The sequence below is a fragment of the Orycteropus afer genome, unplaced genomic scaffold (genome assembly GCF_000298275.1).
Source record: "Orycteropus afer afer isolate SDZICR_OR568_19922 unplaced genomic scaffold, OryAfe1.0 scaffold00184, whole genome shotgun sequence".
NCBI lineage: Eukaryota > Metazoa > Chordata > Mammalia > Tubulidentata > Orycteropodidae > Orycteropus > Orycteropus afer.
In genome coordinates, this window is record NW_006921771.1 from 4,661,207 (window position 1) to 4,681,334 (window position 20,128).

The 20,128-nt window shown below is 38.6% G+C and overlaps 2 protein-coding genes across 2 annotated transcripts in view; both read left to right on the forward strand.

Moving 5' to 3' along the window:
• Nucleotides 1-16,362, forward strand: part of LOC103202545 (OX-2 membrane glycoprotein-like) — a 38,187-nt gene extending 21,825 nt beyond the window's left edge. The window contains exon 4 of the mRNA XM_007947444.1: nucleotides 16,118-16,362. Within this exon, the coding sequence (XP_007945635.1) occupies nucleotides 16,118-16,362 (245 nt within the window). The remainder of the gene's footprint in view (nucleotides 1-16,117) is intronic.
• Nucleotides 16,363-16,589: 227 nt separating this feature from the next.
• The window catches only part of LOC103202528 (OX-2 membrane glycoprotein-like), a 16,144-nt gene continuing 12,605 nt past the window's right edge, over nucleotides 16,590-20,128 (forward strand). Inside the window, exon 1 of the mRNA XM_042781856.1 lies at nucleotides 16,590-16,772. Coding sequence (XP_042637790.1) covers nucleotides 16,590-16,772 — 183 coding nt within the window. The remainder of the gene's footprint in view (nucleotides 16,773-20,128) is intronic.

The window sequence follows — 20,128 nt, forward strand, 5'->3', positions numbered from 1 at the left end:
TAATAATCAGAACATGGAATGTATGAAGTATGAATCTAGGAAAATTGGAAGTTGTCAAAAATGAAATGGAACACATAAAGATTGATATCCTAGGCATTAGTGAGCTGAAATGGACCATTTTTGGCCATTTTGAATCAGACAACCATATGATCTATTATGCTGGGAATGACAATTTGAAGAGGAATGCTGTGGCAATCATCATCACAAAAGATGTTTCAAGATCTGTCCTGAAGTACAATGTTGTCAGTGATCGGATAATATCCATATGTCTACAAGAAAGACCAGTCAATACTACTATTATTCAAGTTTATGTACCAACCACCAAAGCCAGAAAACCAAACCAAACAAAACTCATAGCCGGAGAGTTGGATCTGACTCCTAGGACCCCTCCTTGGATTTCCAAGGCAGTATCAGTGTGGAAGTAGACTGCCCAATCCACCTTCCAAAGAGTGGATGGTAGGTTTGAACCACCAGCCTTCTGGATAGCAGTGATGTGCCTTGGGCACTAAGCCACCAGAGTGCCACCAAAACCAAAGATGAGGAAATTGAAGGTTTTTATCAACTTCTGCAGTCTGAGATTGACCAAATATGCAATCAAGATGTGTTAATTATCACTGATGACTGGAATGCAAAAGTTGAAAACAAAGAATAATCACTGGTAGTTGGAAAATTTGGGCTTGTTGACAGAAATAACACCAGAGATTACATGATAGAATTTTGCAAGATCAACAACTTATTCATTGCAAATATCTTTTTTCAACAACACAAACAGTGGCTATACACATGGACTTCACCAGATGGAGTACACAGAAATCAGATTGCCTATATCTGTGGCAAGAGGCAATGGAAAAGCTCAATATCTTCAGTCAAAACAAGGCCAGTAGCTGATTATGGAACAAACCATCAACTGTTCATATGCAAGTTCAACTGGAAGTTAAAGACAATTAAAGCAAGTCAATTAAGAGCCAAAATATGATCTTGAATATATCCCTCCTGAATTTAGAGGCCATCTAAAGAATAGATTTGATGCATTGAACACCAATGACCAAAAATCAGAAGAATTGTGGGATGACATCAAGAACATCATCCACAAAGAAAGCATGAGGTCATTAAAAGGATGAGAAAAGAAGAAAAGATCAAAATGGATATCAGAGGAGACTCTGAAACTTGCCCTCAAAAGGAGAGTAGCTAAAGCAAATTGAAGAAATGACAAGACAAAAGAGCTGAACAGAAGATTTCAAAGAGCAGCTCGAGCAGACAAAACCAATTACTGTAATGAAATGTTCAAAGACCTGGAGTTAGAAAGCCAAAAGGGAAGGATATGCTCAGCATTTTTCAAGCTGAAAGAACTGAGGAAAAAATTTAACCCTTGAGTTGCAATACTGAAAGATTCTATGGGCAAAATATTGGATCTATAAGCAGCACCATGATGAATGGAGAAAAGATTGAAGTTGATAAAGACTTCACATTGCTTGGTTCTACCATTGATGCCAATGGAAGCAGCAGTCAGGACATCAGACGACATATAGCACTGGGCAAATTGGCTGCAAAGGACCTCTTTCAAGTGCTGAGGAGCAAAGATGTCTTCTTGAGGACTAAGGTGTGCCTGACACAAGCAATGGTATTTTCAATTGCCTCATATGCGTGTGAGAGCTGGACAATGAATGTTGTTGTTGTTAGGTGCTGTCGAGTCATTTCCAACTCATAGCAACCCCATGCACAGCAGAACAAAACACTGCCTGATCCCATGCCAGCTCTATGATCCTTGCTATTCTTGAGCCTATTGTCACAGCCACCGTGTCAGTACATCTCGTTGAAGGCCTTCCCACTTTCATCGACCCTCCACCTTATCAAGCATAACATCCTTCTCCAAGTAATGGTCCCTTCTGACAACATGACCAAAGTATGTCAGACGAAGTCTGGCCATTCTCATTTCTAAGGAGCATTTCGGCTGCACTTCCTCCAGGACATATCTATTAGTTCTTTTAGCAGTCCATGGTACTTTCAGTATTCTTTGCAAGCACCACAACTGAGTCTATTTTGACTCATAGGCAACCCTTATTGGGTTTCAAGGCTGTAAATTTTTATGGAAGTAGATTGCCCCATCTTCCTTCCATGGAGTGGCTGGTGGGTTTGAACCACTGACCTTCTAAAGAGACCCAAAATACATTAATCTAACTTTAACAGAATTGAAAAGACAACTACAGAACTCCAGAATAGGAGACTTTAGTACATCACTTTCCATGAAGGACAGAACTAGAAAGAAACTCAACAAAGACACAGAAGAACTAAACAACACAACCACCTTGACCTCACAGACATACAGAACACCACCCAACAACAGCACAATATATATTTTTTTCCAGTGCACATGGAACATTCATCATAATATACCATATATTAGTCACAAAGCAAGCATTAAAATATTTAAAAACATTGAACTACTGCAAAGCATCTTTTCAGATAACAATGCTATAAAGTTAGAAATTAACAGTAGAAAGATCAAGGAAAAAAATCAAAGCTGTGGAAACCATATAATGTTGTTATTGTTTTTAGGTGCTATTTTTAGGACAATGAATGTTTTTAGGACAATGAATAAGGAAGAACAAAAAGCTGATGCTTTTGAGTTGTGATGTTGGTGAAGAATGTTGAAAGTGCCATAGACTTCTAAAAGATCTAACAAATCTGTCCTTGAGGAAATGCAGTTGAAATGCTCCTTGGAAGCAAGAATAGCCAGACTTTATCTCACCTACTTTGGTCATGTCAGAAGGGACCATTCTCTGGAGAAGGATGTCATGCTTGGTAAGGTGGAGGGTCGATGAAAGAGGGGAAGGCCTTCAATGAGATGGATTGACACAGTGGCTGCAGTGATGGGCTCAAGTATAGCAAGGCTCATGAAGCTGTTGCGGGACCAGGCAGTGTTTCATTCTGCTATGCATAGGATCAGTATGAGTAGGGGACAACTCATCGGCACCTAAAAACAACAAGAACAACATTATTTATTTGGTTTCCATAGCTTTGATTTATTTTTTCCCTGATCTTCCTACTGTTAATTTCTAACTTTATAGCATTGTTATCTGAAAAGATGCTTTGCAGTAGTTCAATGTTTTTAAATATTTTAACGCTTGCTTTGTGACTAATATATGGTCTATTATGACAAATGTTCCACGTATGCTGGAAAAGAATATATATTGTGCTGTTGTCGGGTAGTGTTCTGCATGTCTGTGAGGTCAAGTTGGTTGTGTGTTTAGTTCTTCTGTGTCTTTGTTGAGTTTCTTTCTAGTTCTGTCCTTCATGGAAAGTGATGTACTATAAAGTCTCCTACTATTACTCTGGAGTTCTGTAGCTGTCTTTTCAATTCTGTTAAAGTTTGACTAATGTATTTTGGGTCTCTTTAGAAGGTCAGTGGTTCAAACCCACCAGCCACTCTATGGAAGGAAAATGGGGCAATCTACTTCTATAAAAATTTACAGCCTTGAAAACCCAATAAGGTCAAAATAGACTCAATGGCAGTGAGTTTGGTTTGGTTTTGGTTTCATTGGGTGCATCATTATTTATTGGTTATGTCCTCCTACTGGGTTGAGTTTTTAATCATTATATAATGTCTTTCTTTTTGTCTTATGCTGGTTTTGTCTTAAAGTCTGTTTTATCAGAAATTAATATTGCCACTTCTGCTTTTTTGATTGCCATTTGCTTGATATATATTTTTCCATCCTTTCATTTTTAGTCTTTTTAACTTTGTCTAAGGTGTATCTCTCACATATTTATAGGTCATGTTTTCTAATCCATTCTTCTACTCTCTTTCTCTTGATTAGTGCATTTAACCCATTTTCATTCAGTATAATTATCGATAGGTATAATTTATTGCTGTCATTTTGTTGTGTGTATTTTTGTGGTGCTGCTGATTTCTTTGTTTCATATAATTTTCTATGCTGAGTTATTTTGTTTATGGATTTTTTTTTTCATTTCCTTCTTTGCTGTTGTTTTGGCATGTGCTAATTTTTTTATATTTTTCCTCTTTTTATTTGGATTAGAAGGCTTATTAATTTTCTTTGAGGTTACCTTGTAATTTATTTTTTTCTTCCCAAGCATAAAATAGTCTTTTCTGTCTTGAAATTGTCTAGATTTCATTTCCACTTGAAAATTCTGTAACTATACTATTGAATCCCTCTTTTTGTTTTGTAGTTGTCCTCATTTACAAAGTGATTTTCTCTGGTTCTCTGTCTTCAGTCTTGTGGGTTTATTTTAGTTTGGATAGTTCTTTATCTGGGTTGGTTTCTGGGAAATGTTGTCATGTGTGTTAATCTCAAATTGATGTCTGTCATTGTTATTCCCTGTGCAAAGGACTCCCACCCATTAGCATCCCTCGTAAGGTTGGTCTGGTTTTGGCAAATTCCCTTAATTTCTGCTTATCTGGAAATGCCCTAACTCTGCCATCATATTTGGGGGACAATTTTACTGGACACATAACTCTTGATTGGCAATTTTTTCTATCAGGATTTTATATATGTTGTGTTTTTGCCTTCTCATCTGCATAGTTTCTGCCAAGAAATAATAGCTCAATTTTCTTGGTTCTTCTTTGTAGGCACCATTTCATTTTTCCTCAACTGCTTTCAGGATTCTTTGTCTTTGGTTTCGGAAAGTTTGATTATAATATGTCTTACTGAATGGACTTTGTTGAGATTTTTGAATGCATACCTTCTTGTCTTTCATTATATTAAGGAAGTTTTTTTCCAACAAATTTTTAACAATTGCTTTGGTACTTTTTTTTTTTTTTTTTTGGTCTCTAGTTCCAGAATGCTGATCATATATATGTTATTCCTCTTGATGATGTCTCACACAAATCTTAGGCTTTATTGCTAATTTTTTTGTCATTCTTTTTTTTCTGATTGTTCCTCTAACAGGATAGTACTGACACATTTGCTTTGATCTCACTAATTCTGTTTTCCATTCATTCAATTCTACTCCTTCACATTTTCAATGTGCTATTTCTGAAATCTTTGTATTAGTTTTCTGGATTTCTGTTTATTGTTTTTGTTTGGTTTCTACTTTTTCATTTAATTTGTCAGTTTGTTCTTTTATTGCTTTCCTAAACTCTTTTAGAGTTTTGTATATGTTTTTCTTGATTTTATCAGGGTTCTCCTTGATCTCTCTTGCAATTCACTGAAGATACTTAAAATATAATTCTTTTGAATTCAGTATCAGGTAGTTTCAATGCCTTTTCTTCCTCAGGGAGATTTTCTGCCTCTGAATTTTGGTCCGCTTTTTGTGCCACTCTCTCTTGCTTCTTTTTGTGCAGTACAGTTGTCTGTTGTCTCTGAGACATTGTACATTGTGATATTATTGTTGTATTCGTATTTAATTGGTACTTGTATGTTGTTGGGTTTTTTTTTGTTTTTTGTTTTATTTTGCTTTAATATATTTGAGAGAACAAAACAGGTTTGCTATACTTGCTAGTTTGTTGTTGTTGTTATGTGCCATCAAGTCGGACCCGACTCATAGCGACCCTTCCTTGGGTTTCCGAGGCAGTATCACTACGGAAGTAGATTACCCCATCTTCCTTCCGAGGAGTGCCTGGTGGATTTGAACCGCCAGCCTTCTGGTTAGCAGTCAAGTGCCTTAGCCACTATGCTACCAGAGCTCCCTTTGCTAGTTTGGCAGTACTTAAATGCTCATCATGTGCCTCTTGGTGGATGTGATAGAAGATGGGAATGTGTGCACAGTTCTTTGTTTGCTGTTCAGGTCAAGCAGTTGAAACAGGATGGGCTGGTGTTGGCCACCATCTATCATTGATCAGGTGATGCAGGACCAGGTGATGGCCTTTGGGCAGTGATTGGGGCTGCTGGAAGTGTTGGGTAGTGTGGGCACAGTTACTGTCTTTCTGGTCACCAGCTGCCGGTATGAGTGCTTGTATGTTGAATGGAGCCAATTATCAGGTTGCTTCCCTGATCAGAATGCTGCTTGCAAGAATTCAAAATGGCCATGCTGTGTCAGACTAATTGACACTACACAGCTCTGTTTGTCTCCTTGTTTGCTGTTTTGATTCAGTTTCTTCTTCTAGTCAGTGTTTGAGCTACTTCTTTATCTTTACTTTTGAAGATCAGTATTCCAGGATTATTGTATTTATCTGATTCATTTGGTTTTTTCATGTCTTTGCTGTAGAGAATCTGAGTAGCATGTCTGCCTAGTCCACCAACTTGCCAGAAGTACACTCTATCATATGAAAGCTAGTTTTACCACTCAATCTCTGTGTATCTTTGGGTGATATTTTTAGCATCTCTGAGCCATTTTCTTATCTATGCCTAACAATTGTACTCACCTGGTTGACATAAATAATCCTTGTAAGAAACTTTAGCATATTGCCAAGATTGTTAATATTGAATATTAAATATTATTGTTTTTGCAGATTTACTTTCTGAGATTACTCTTGGAAGTTTCATTTTAGTATTTGATTAATATTCTGTCAGGTGACTATATTATATTTTGTTATGATAGAACATTTAGTGGATATATCTGTTTTCTTATTTCTGAGCATAGAGGAATATTCATATTATATTAAATTTTGTAAGTTTTGGAGAACATGTAGCAGCATGAACATATTAGTTTATTCTTTTATAAAGAGTAATGTGACAAATAATCTTACAGTATTAATATGAATGGGAACAAAGCAATGGCAAATCAAAAAAAAGAATTTCAGGTTAAAGGTGTCAAAATGTCAGTACAATGTGTAGATAAGATGTATAGTTATGAAAAAGTATGTCTTTTGTGTTTTTCAGGTATTTCTGGGTCTTCATGTATTTGGAAATCTGTAGTTGGTACACTCATGTCTTCTCTATGTATTATTCTACTCATTATCTTCATCACTCACTATACTATTAGAAGAAAGAAAAAGTTTAGTTTTATTACTACTTGCCTATGTCTGAGAAGGTGGGTAAAAATGGATGAGTTTAAAATATAAATATATGTGTACTTAGTATCTTGTGCTGGGTTCTCTAAAGGAGAAAACCAGTGAAGAGAGTACCGTTTGTCCCTGACTTATGGTGGTGTTGTGTTACAATGACTCCATCATAAGTCAGTTCTAATGTAAGTCAAAAACCTCTTTTTTTTTTTCATTATTATTGCATTTTATCATCATTATATTTATAAACCCAATATTTATTTGTCTTTTGGGATTGGAAATATTACATAAATGTACAGATATATTTTAATACACACAAACATAAAAAATACACAAATCATAAAAAATTTACTCTGACAAGGAGAAGAGTTGGACAATATTGGTGTTTGTTGGTTATGGTAATAACTTCTCTGTGGAAGGTTTTTGATCATCTGGATTATCCTTGATGATGAGCATTTCTAATCAGAAAAATTAGTGAGAGTTGGTTGTATGGTCCTTTTCTTTTTCTTATATATTATTCTTTTTTTTCATATCTTTTGCAGTAATATTTCACTGCTTCCCACATCTGCCTATCAACTTTTGCAAAGCAATCAGCATTTGGGTCCATGTTTTTAAGCAACAGAAGGTTCTGATTTAATTTAGAAAATACTTCAGCTGATTCTTTCACTGTAAAAAAAGATGATCAAAAGTGTACTTTGTCGTAACTCAAATATTTTGTAAGTCAGTGACTTACATATTTATTTTTCTTGCTGGATACTCAAGAGGCTCTGGAGGTGTAGTGCCTAAGGCATTTGACTGCCAACTAGAAGGCTAGTGGTTCAAACCCACCAACCACTCCTTGGAAGGAAGACTGAGCAATCTACTTCTGTAGAGATACTGCCTCAGAAACCCAAGGAGGGGTCACTATGGGTTGGATCCGACTTGACAGCAGTGAGTTTTTTTTTTTTTAGACGCTGTCAAGTCTGTTTCAACTGACAGCAACTTCATGTACAACAGAATGACATACTGCCAGATCCTGCACCATCCTCACAATGTTTGCTATGCTTGAGCCCATTGTTGTAGCCACTATGTCAGTCCATCTTATTGAGGGTCTTCCTCTTTTATGTTGACCCTCTGCTTTATGACGCATGATATTCTTCTCCAGGAACTGGTCCTTTCTGACAATATGACCAAAGTACAAAAGGTGAAGTCTTGCTATTATCACTTCTAAAGAGCATTCTGGCTGTACTTCTCCCTCTCTGTCTCTAAGAAAGACAGAGACAGAGGGGGAAAGAGAGAGACATTCCAAGTAAAGGGCTCACACAGTTGTGGAGGCTGGCAAGTCCCAAATCTGTGGGTCAGGCAGCAGGTTGGAAACTTCTCCTATCTCACATGGTTGCAGAGGCTGATTAACCCAAAATCTACAGGTTAGGCAGCAGGTTTCTGGCTCATGGGATTGCAGGAGCAGGTAAATCTAAAATATGCATGTCAGGAAGCTAGCTGAAGGCTTCTCACATCGCAAGGACTGGAGGTTAGAGCATGATGAGATGAATGCAGAATTGAGAAAGAGTAAGCTTTGCCAGAACATTCATTTTTATTTCTTGAATGCAGGCTACATTCTCAAGAAAACTTCTCTTGCAACTGACTGGCTGGCTGCTCATATAAGATCACAAAATGAAAGGTGATACACAGTATCTGCCAAACCACTGAGAATTATAGCCTAGCAAAGTTGATACATAATACTAACCATCAAAGTCCACCTCTTGTCATCCTGGCAACTACACACATCTTAAACCATATGTAATATCCAAATAAAGAAAATTATAGAGTCATACTTGTGTGTAACATGATACAACTAACATGTATACAACTAAAATGCACTAGTCCCCTTTAAATCTTATATTTTTAATGAGCAATGGGATAAGGAAGAAAACTGAAATATTTGCTATGTATACATAGCCATGTACACATTGTTGTTGTTGTCTTGTGTCATCGAGTTGGACCCAACTCATAGTGGCCCCTCCTTGGGTTTCTGAGGCTGTATCACTATGGAAGGTGATTGCCCCATCTTCCTTCTGAGGAGTGGCTGGGGGGTTTGAACCACCAGGCTTATACACATATATACATAATAAAACAAAGAAAAAATACTCAAAACAATCATAATCTTCATTTCTGAAGCTGGTCAGGTGGTCATAGCTGATATTTAGAATTACTTTCTTCTACCACCCATTCCATATTCCCTTTGCCATGAACAAGCATCTCAGCTGATTGTGGTTCTCTGCCTGGTAGGGTAACTCAAACCTTCATTCCTAATGGGTTTTGGCCATTAGTAGTCATGACAGATTTGAGTTGCTGTATTTTTCCATTAACTTTAATCACAGGACATGGTGGCACTAATAGTTGCCCTAAGGGATCCCCTGTATTCCAGACATAGTCTTCTTTACCTCCATTATGTAATATCAATCTGATTTCCCTTTGGCAATCAGGATCAATCACATTAGCCAATATGGTAATACTTTTCTTTGCCTGTTGATCCAGAGATGTGAAGAGCCTAAAGTGACCAGGTAGCATTCTTAACTTCCAATTCAATGGACTGAGTGTTGTATTTCCTGGTAGGAATATCCCTCCCTTTGGAACTAAGATCTCTAGATTTATAGAGCGTAGGATACTGGTAACAGGAAGCAAGAATTTTGTGAATGAGTCACTAGGAGTAATAGTGAGTGGTGCCACTCCCAGTTACACTCCTTAATTCTTGTATTCATGAATCCTGCCTATTTGAAAAACAGCACCATATATTGGAAGCTGGTTTGGAGCATAGACAGCCTCATGGAGTACACTGTCCCAGGTTTACAAGGTATTGTTTCATAGCCAGTGCCAAAACAGTGTCTTTAAAAGGCCATCCCATCATTCTATCAAGCCAGCTATTTCAAGATGATGGGGAACATGGTAATACCTATGAATTCCAGGAGCACAGGCCAATTGCCACACTTCATTTGCTGTTAAGTGAGTTCCATGATCCAAGATGATGCTGTGTGGGATACTCTGACAGCAGACAAGGCATTCTGCAAGTCCACTGATGGTAGTTGCAGCAGAAGTACTGTGTGCAGGGAAGAAAATTCATATCCAGAGAAAGTATCTATAATGTAAGAACAAAACACTGCTATTGCCATGATGGAAGAGATCCATATAATCAGTCTGCCACCAGGTTGTTGGTTGATTGCCCCTAGGAATGATGCCATATCAGGGACTCAGCCTTGGTTTCTGCTGCAGATTGAACACTCATGAGTGGCTGTAGCCAAGTCAGCTTTTGTGAATGGAAGTTCACATTGCTGAGTTCATGCATAACCTCTATCCCTACCACCATAACCACTTTGTTCATGAGCCCACTGGGCAATGATAGGAGTGCTAGGGAAAGAGGGTGAACTGATACCCACAGGATGCATCATCTTATCCACTTGATTGTTAAAATCCTCCTATGCTGAGGTCACCTTTTGGTGAGCATTCACATGAGACACAAATATCTTTACTTCTTGGGTTCATTCAGAGAGCTCTATTCATACACCTCTTCCCCATACCTCTTCCCCTACCTCTTTATCTTCAATTTTCCAATCATGTTCCTTTCAAGTCCTTGATCATCTAAACCATTGGTCACAGCTGAAGAATCAATATGTAATTACACACTTGGCCATTTCTCCTTCCAAACAGAGTAAATAACCAGGGGTGCACTGCTCAAAGTTCTATTCTAGGAGAATTTCCTTTCACCACTGTCTTTCAGGGAGGTCCCAGAAAGATGCTGCAGTGATTCCACTGTCCACTTTTGAGTGGTGTCTGCATATTGTGCAGAGTCGTCTTTAAGTAGGCATGAATTTTTTCTTCCTCAGTCAACTGATAATAAGAACTTTCAATGAGGCTATAGGTGCAGACTGCGAGTGGGAAGGAACTGTGACAAAAACGGAGACCATGGGCTTTGAGCCACTTTTTCATGGAACTTAGTTGTGTCTTCAGGTCCTGCTTGAGCCCAATCTCATATATACCACTTCCAATTAATGATGGAGTGTTGTGCATGTCTGACTTTATGACTCTGTGAGTTAGAAAATATCCACTTCATGGGTAGCTCAGGCTACATGGTAACTTGGTGAACCATGGTTAAGTGTTAATATGCTCTCAAGAAGGATGAATCATAACCTTTGACTCTCATTATTAAAAAGTGTAAATTCTGTAATTGGAGTATTTTTATCCTGAACTATGCCTCTGAAGGGGAGTCCCTGAGTGGCATGAATGATAAAGCACTACTATTGATTGAAAGGTTGGTGGTTCAAATCCATCCACAGATGCATAAGAAGAAAGGCTTGACAATCTGCTTCTGAAAGATCACAGCCATTGATACTCCAAGGAGTCCATTTTTACTCTGAAACATATGAGGTCACTATGAATTGGAATGGACTTGATGGCAAATGGTTAACAGTTAGGCCTTCGAAAAGATATTCTGGTCTAAAGTCCTATTAACAGAGAATCTGAATCTTATCACTTTTTATTCATAGCATACTCTTACAATGCCATTAGAGGGAGTGTTTGGGCTATAAACTCATCTTCTTACTTTCTCTAGGTCAAAGAAGATATGCAATCCAACACAGGAGATGAGACTTTCACTTGGAGACCTTAATGGGTGACAACTTTCTTCCCATAAACATGTGGTGAGCATGTGCTTGACTTTTTTGGTAACTGTACATTTCAAAAGGAGTTTGGTGGATCAGTGATTAAAGTGCTCACCTGCTAACTAAAAGGTTGGCAGTTTGAACACACCAGCAGCTCTACAGGAGAAAGCTATGACAGTCTGCTTCCATAGATTTATAGCCTTAGAAACCCTATGGGGCAGTTCTACTCGGTCCTATAGGGTCACTCTAGATCAGAATCATCTCAACAGTGGTAAGATTTTAGGTTTGGTACATTTCAAATGTAAGTTTTAACCTTCCAAATAAAATTATGGATGGGTAGCAGCAACAAACATTTACAAATAAGTGTATGAAAGATTTGTCTATATAATCCAATTTCATAAACTAGGGGGTTCAAATGAAGTTATATAATATTAATGTCATTGAATGTTTCTATTCATCCCCAACTGCTGACTCAAAATCCTGCCATGACCCACAACAACGAAATTGCTTCTTTAATTTGCATTGTATTTGATTATTAATAAATATAAACATATCTTTATATATTTGATATCCATTCAGACTTCCCTGCTGTGAAGTTCTTGTTTTCATATGCTCACATGATTTCTGTTTGGTTGTCTATATTAGCTAGAATTCTCTATATTCTATATTCTTTATTTACTATGTTGTTGTTGTTGTTGTTATGTGCCGTCGAGTCGGCCCCGACTCATAGCGACCCCTCCTTGGGTTTCCGAGGCAGTTATCACTACGGAAGTAGGATTGCCCAACCTTCCTTCCGAGGAGTGGCTGGTGGGTTTGAACCGCCAGCCATCTGGTTAGCAGGCAAGTGTCTTAGCCACTATGCTACCAGAGATTTATTCTCCCTACTTGGCATCACTCTTAAATTCTCAGCTATACCATTAAATGGACAAAAATAGTTAATCTTTTAATGTTGTTAAATCTATAAATTTTTCACTGAAGAGTTTGAGTTTGGGAATCTTACTTAAGAAGTCTTCATTCAATTTAAGTTCATTTTTCCCTTTTTACTGGAATATGTCTTCCAAAAAATATTTTAAAGAAGAGTTTTAATGTAACACATTGTCTGAGGCTTATATGCTTGAGAATATTTTTATTTCATCCTTTTATTTTATAATATTATGCTTATAAAATCTAGGAGAGACTGTCAGCAGATTTGAAAAAATCAAAGTCCAGTGAAATATTACCTACTAAAAACACATTTCAAACTAATATTAATAAAAAAGAGCGCAAAACAATAGAAAAAGGTTTTCAAAAAAGGATAGGAAAAGATATGCCTGGAAAAAAAATCAAATGTTATCTAACAGAATTGTGTAGAAATATTCAGCAAAAGACAAGTTCAAGAGTGCTCAGCAGCACAATTAAAAATTCCTCCAAACTGGAAAACAAACCAAATGCCCATAAAGAGTAAAACAGATAAATAAATAGAGATGTATTTATACAATGAGGTACTATATAGCAATGAGAATTGAATGAACTACATATATTGCATGCAATAACATAAATTTTTCAAACTTACTATTGAATGAAAGTAACCAGACACAATTGAAGACATACTCTATGATGCCATACATGAAGTTCAAAAATAAGCCTAGTCTCTGGTGTTAGAAATAGAAGAGCTATTAACAAACAATGGCAGAAGTGATGTGGACAGGAAGGCTGGGCAAAGAAGGTGGGACAGGTGCTGGAAAGTTACTAATATTCAGTGTTTTTGGTCTGGGTTGTGGTTACAAGGATATGTCCACTCTGTGACAATTCCAATCACATACTTAAGATGTATGCACTTTCTTCTATAAATAGTACATTTTTTTAAAATTAAAACTTTTAAATATACACTGCTGTTGTCATATGCCATGGTAGCTATTTTTATAAAAGACAGAATGCAATTCAAAATTATTTTTCTTCAACATTTTAAAAATACTAATTCATTGTCTTTTTGCAGCCAACACTGCCATGAGACACTTTATGTCATTTTAATTAAGATTCCTTTGTAAGTGATCTTCTCTTTTCATCTTTTACCTTTTTTTCTTTGATCTTCTTAATTTCATTATAAGTTTATAAGTGGAATTTCTCTTATGTGTCCTGTTTGACATTCCATGAGTCTCTTCTATATATATATATATATATATATATATATATATTTCATGTTACTAGTTTTTTTTTTTTTTTTTAATTAACTACTCATTATTTTATTTACAGCCATCCATTTCTTCCTCTCCTCATGGAACTCCTTCTGTTACGTGGATATTGGCACTCTGTGAAAGTGATTGAATGAGGGCAAGGAAAAGTTTTTAGATGAAAGTTTATTTCTTTCCTAAGTTACTGATATTGTCTTTAAAAATTTTCTGAGGCCTGAGTTGAAGGGGTAAATTTAATTAGCTTGTAGATAAGATAGTCCAGAAGCAAATTTTAGAGATTGTCCAAGATAAGAGGATTGGCTAAGAGGTTGAATCCATTATCTAAACAATTTTTAAAAGGAATCATGGATTACTTGTTCAGTATATAGCAATTTTAAAGCCTAAATTACAAATAATAATAGTCACAGTTCCTGAAAGCTTATAGTGTGTGTCGAAAATTACGGGTATGCTTTACTTAACAGCCATTATATACTCTGTGCAATAAGACATTATGTGATTTGAACATCTTGTAAACACCTGTGTCCTTGGGCACAGGGGCTTTCAGGTGAACGGGCCTTATGGTTGCTCTATGGCCTGGGCAACTCCCACTGCGATGCCTCAGTTGAGCCCTTGTCCTGCTCAAGCCTGGTTGTCACTGCTTTCCTGCTAAATTAGTTCCAGGGAAGGCCAGCTGACCTGTGAGAACCTGCCCGGGGAGGGGACAGTGTAGGCCAATAGAGGCGAGTGCTAGGGAATCAGGGCTGGGAAGCCCAGTATGCATAACTTTCCATTGGCACCTCACTCCATATGAGACCTTACTGAACAAAGTGTGAGGAGTAGATCCAGTGACTTGTGGAAGTCAAGGGGGACTGGGATTGGGAGTTTGGCTCTGGGCCTCCATCACCACAGACTAGGTGGCTTCCTGGCTATACACAACAACTGCAGCAGCCAAGCAGAAGCGGGGCTCCAACCTCAAGATGAGGACCTGGGATCCTAGCACTCAAATACTTGGGTGTTCTGGCCCACAGACATATATGTGGCTGGATATTGCCTGGACATCAAAAAAGCATACCTGTATTATTTATTTAACCTTTGCAAGAGATTATGAAATTGGTTCTACAAATGTTCCATTGTCCCCCCTCTATCTGCCCATGAAATAAATCAGCTACTTACCCAATGTAACATAATTTATTCAGTGAGTGAGGTGGTATATGAACACAGACTCATTCCAGTGAGAGCTCAAAACCCAGCCACTCAGTGGCAACAGGATTTGCATAGAATCTTCTTAGACTAAATTTCCCATTGCTTAAATGTGTGACACTTCACATTCTTACACTTTAGTTTTCATGTCTAAAATGACTGTGAGATAACAGTGTGGCTGTCACCTATTTAATGTGTAAGAATATGCAAAAAAAAGTAAAGGTCTTGAGAGGAAAAACTTATACTTGGAAATAAACATTCACAATTTTCTATTTCATTCTCAAAATGAAATAAAACAAAAACAAAAACACTGCCCTTGAGTGGATTCTGATTCATAGCGACCCCATAGGTTTCCAAGGCCCTAAATCTTTAGGAAACAGACTGCCTGTTTTTTTTTTTTTTTTTCCCCACCAATTGCTGCTGACCTTTTGGTTAGCAGTCTTGTTCCTTAGCCATGGCGCAACCAGAGCTCCTTCAGTCTCAATAGAGTATATGCTAATGTGGTACTCACCCACTCTTGACCACGTGCCCTGCTGTGCTGTGCACTCTGGACAAGTGAATGCACCATGAATCTTTATGGTAAAGGCTCTGTCCCTGTACCATGTCAGAGGGTGGTGGTAGTATAACAGAAAAGGCTTCAAGAGGTGGACATTTTATTGCTCTGATTGTTCTTTCTTTTTTTTTTTTTTAAGAGTCAAGAACTCTGGAACTTGCTAAAATAAGAAAATTCATCATCATCAACGGCAGCTGAAGGAAAAAGGTCATACGAAAAGAGAGATCATTACAGAATTGGTTATTTGAATATATAATGATTGTGGATACACTAATAAATATAATTTTTTTTAAAGAAAAGGTGTCCATTGCTTAAATTAAACAAATGAGATAATGAAACAGACATTTAGTTTCTCAAAAAATGTTCCTACTGCTGTTGAAATTGCCACTTCTCCAAGTGCTAACGAAGTTATGCGAATAATTAATTCATCTCCCCTACCACCGCCCCCATTTCCTTTCTCCTCTATTTTCTGCAAACAGTGGAAAATGAAACACGTTTTGAACATAGGCAAGGATGAGTACTGTGTAAACGTTAATTGTCTTCAAATAGATTCGAAACCCTCCACACCCGGCCTCCATTCCTTTGTGGAGGTAGGAGGCTGGGCTCTGGGCTCATGGTTGGTCGGAAGGGGTGGGGCAGGACGATCTGAGAACCACTCAAACGCTTGGCTTAACCTTCCTAGCAGAGAGCTCAACGCGCTTACCCTGGTCCGCAGTTAAAGCTGAAGCCTGCCACCTGGTGCGGCGGGGAGCGAAGATGCAGAGGCGGGTGAGCAGAGTGAGGGGCTCGGGAGGAGGGAGGAAAGTGGCGATCTCCAGCCGGTGGCCCTGGGGCGTTGAGGGGCGACGCGCGAAATCCGCGGAGTTCTGCTCGCGGGCTCCAGCCCGGAGCTTGGTCCGTGGCGGTGATGGCAGCGCTTTACCCTGAGCGTTTAGCCTTGTGGAGAAGCAGATTTCCTTCCTTAGGATGGTTTACAGGTCTTTTCCGGCGTTAGGATGACTATCCCAATTCCAGGCGAGGGCTCCGACGATTCTTTTCCCAAGAACATTGTTATCCTGGGAGAGGGACTAGGGAAGGCAGGCGCTGCTTAGTCACCAGCTCAGGCTTGGAAGGCCAGAAAAGCGCATCTTATTTTAAACTGCCCCAAGTAGTAGATGAAGGGGGGATGGATTGCATCCGTTTTGACACTAAGGGCTAGGGGTGAAGCACATGCAGAATTCCGGACTCGATCTCTCCTGCAGAGACCACTACCTCCGCTGATGGGCCTGGTCCTTTCTCCATCCTCTGGGCGTTTGCTTTGGGACGCCAGGAAGCGTCAACCCAAGCTGCAGCAACGTGTGAATTGAAATGCTCTGTGACCAGTACACTTTGCCGGGTTCACACAAAAGGCACCTAGAGAGACAGACATCTTGTTTATTCAGGATCCGTATCTATGACACAAAATGAAAGGGAAGGTTTTCATTGACCCCACTGGTATAATTAAAATCCAAATGCAACTAACCTCTCGATGTAATTTTTTTAATATGTAGTTTATTGATTGTCAAGACCATACAGCCGGTTATTAAGAAGGATTCCCTTAGCTTTCCTTAACAGACAGTGGTGGCTGAGGAGTGTCTACGGGTGCTAGTTGCTCTTTCAATTTTCACACATAGCCCTTCAAATAAGGAATTATTACTCCATTTTACAAATAAATAAACAGGTAGAAAATTAATTTTCCACATCTATCTGACTACATATGGTGGTATCAGATTTTGAACATAGAAACTGTGAGGAGCAAGAGGTATGAATTGAGGCAGTAATAGCTGCCACGTTCACAGTTGTCAGGTAAAACTGGGCCTCTGAAACTTAACTCTGTTGGGCAAAGAATTTTGTTTTTCTGTGATTGTACTACCAGGATGTAATTTAAATAATAATTATTTTTTATAGCTATTTAACATGCATGGGGGAGCTCTGGTGATGTAGTGCCTAAGGCATTTGACTGCTAACCAGAAGGCTGGTGGTTCAAACCCATCAGCTACTCCTCAGAAGGAAGAATGGGCAATCTACTTCCATAGAGATACTGCCTCAAAACCCAAGGAAGTTTAGCTGTGAGTCACAATGGACTCGAGAGCAGTGACTTTTAACATTCATGGAGCTCTGGTGGCTCTTGACTGCTAACTGGTAGGTCAGCAGTTCAAACCCACCAACAGCTCTGCAGAAGGAAGACAAGATGATGTACTTCCATAAAGATTTACAGCCTGGAAAACCCAGCGGGGGTTGCTATGAGTAGGAATGGGCTTGATGTCAGTGAGAACATGCATGGCCACTTATCACATCCTGGGCACTTCACTAAATGATTAATTCTCATAATAACCGTGTTATTGTTATTATAACAGCCACATTTGTTTAGTGCTTATTTGAGTCAGGCCCTATTGAAGCTTTATGCATACTAAGTTATTTAATCTTTTATAACAAAGAGGTCAGTACTGTTGTTTTTCCTTGTGTCTCAAAGTGATAAAATGATTTGTCTTCACTCTACATCTAGTATTTGTTTTTGCCTAGACAAACTCAAGTCGGTCAGGGTCTGTGCTCTTAGCTACCACACAGTATTTCTCGGAGGCTACCTCCCTGTAAAAAAGAAATGCTGTTTTTGAGTTGGCACTTGACTGCTAACCAAAAGGCTGGCAGTTCAAACCCACCAGCCACTCCTCAGAAGGAAGGTTGGGCAATCTACTTCCTTAGTGATACTGCCTCGGAAATCCAAGGAGGAGTCACTATGAGTTTAGTCTGACTCAACGGCACATAACAACAACAACAATAATATCTTCAGTTACCCTGCATGGGATAGCAGAAAAGAACTAAATATATATATGTATAAAAATACATACATGTTTTATAGTCAGACTTTCCTTTGCTTCGATCACTGTTTTTGTTTCTTAAACATTGCTGAGTCCCAGCGTGACCATCTTGTATTATGTGATTCCTTTGCTTTCTTGGCTGTCTTAGAACACAGATTTTGCTATGAGAGTTAACCCATTCTGCGTTTCTTATCACAGACTTTGCTAGACTTTGGATTTCCATGTGAAAGAGAGGCATGCTGGTTAAAAAGAAGAGCATGGAATTGTGTGTGTCTCCAAAATTGCCTTCTTTAGAAATAAAATAGTTTGGGTATTGGCAGCAGAGCCTGAGGGAACATCTGTCCTGTGTTTCCTAACTTTCCTACAAAATTAGATAGGTTAAGGTAGTTTCAGTAATACTAATGATTGTACTAAGAAAATGATTAAGTTGTTTCTGGGTTACTTCAGAACCAAAACCTCCATGAATGTAGTGGATGATAGGAGGGAGAGAGATTAGCAGGTGTTGTGTGAGAGCTATGAGTATCTTTTCAGAACAGTTACATCAACCTTGCCTTCCTAAAAGGGCAGTAATTGTGGTGTTCTGGAATCTAGAAACATATGTTATTTTTGTTAGGTGCTGTCGAATCATTTCCAACCCATAGCAACCCCATGCACAGCAGAACGAAACACTGCCTGATCCTGCACCAGCTCCACGATCCCTGCTATACTTGAGTCCATCATCGCAGCCACCGTGTCAATCCATCTTGTTGAAGGCCTCCCCCTCTTTCGTCGACCGTCCACCCTACCAAGCATGACATCCTTCTCCAGGGAATTGTCCCTTCTGACAACATGACCAAAATAGGTGAGATGAAGTCTGGCCATTCTCACTTCCAAGGAGCATTTCGGGTGTACTTCCTCCAGGACAGATCTGTTAGTTCTTTTAACAGTCCATGGTACTTTCAGCATTCTTTGCCAGCACCACTACTCAAAAGCATCAACTCTTCTTCGGTCTTCCTTATTCATTGTCCAGCTCTCACATGCATACGAGGCGATTGGAAATATCATGGCTTGCGTCAGGCTAGAAACATATGAACTGCAGTAATTAAATAAGTAAGTAAGTTTTCAGGAATGAATAGCTTTTACTGGTTGAAGTCACAGATGAAGCATGTCTTTCAGAAGTTGTTAGAAAGAAGGGAGCCTGTGACCTAGGCCCTGGTAAATTTTGACATTGATGTCCAAAGGCAGGACTGACAGTATGAACAGCTGATAGTTATCATTATGGAAACAGCTAAGTACTAATGTTTGTTAAATGCTTACTTTCTACCCCAAAATTTATATACAATTCATTGAATCAGGCTTATTCAATCAATTTCATTGAATGTACAAAAGAAATTAGAAATCCTCAAAGTAAAAAAATATAGTCTTTGCTATAAAAATCTCAAGAGAAGGGTTTTAGAGTTGGTTAGACATGTTTGAAAAGAGGATTAGTGGATTGAGAGATTTGAGGAAATTCCTTAGGAGGCATTCAGAGATATATAGTGAGGCTCTGGTGGTGTAGTGGGTAAGGCATTTGGCTGCAAACCAGAGCTCTGTGGGAGGATAAACCAAAAAAAACCCATTGCCATCCAGTCCATTCAGACTGAAAGCGATGACCCCCATGGAGTTTCCGAGGCTGTAAATAGTTACAGGAATAGATCACCCCATCTTCCTTCTGCAGAGCTTCTGGTAGGTTTGAACCACTGACCTTCTCGTTAGCAGACACTATGCCACCAGAGCTAATTCAATCTACTTTCATGATTTACAGCCTTGGAAACCAAATGGGAGTCACTATGAGTCAGAATCAATTTGATGGCGATGGGTTTAAAAAAAAAAAAAAA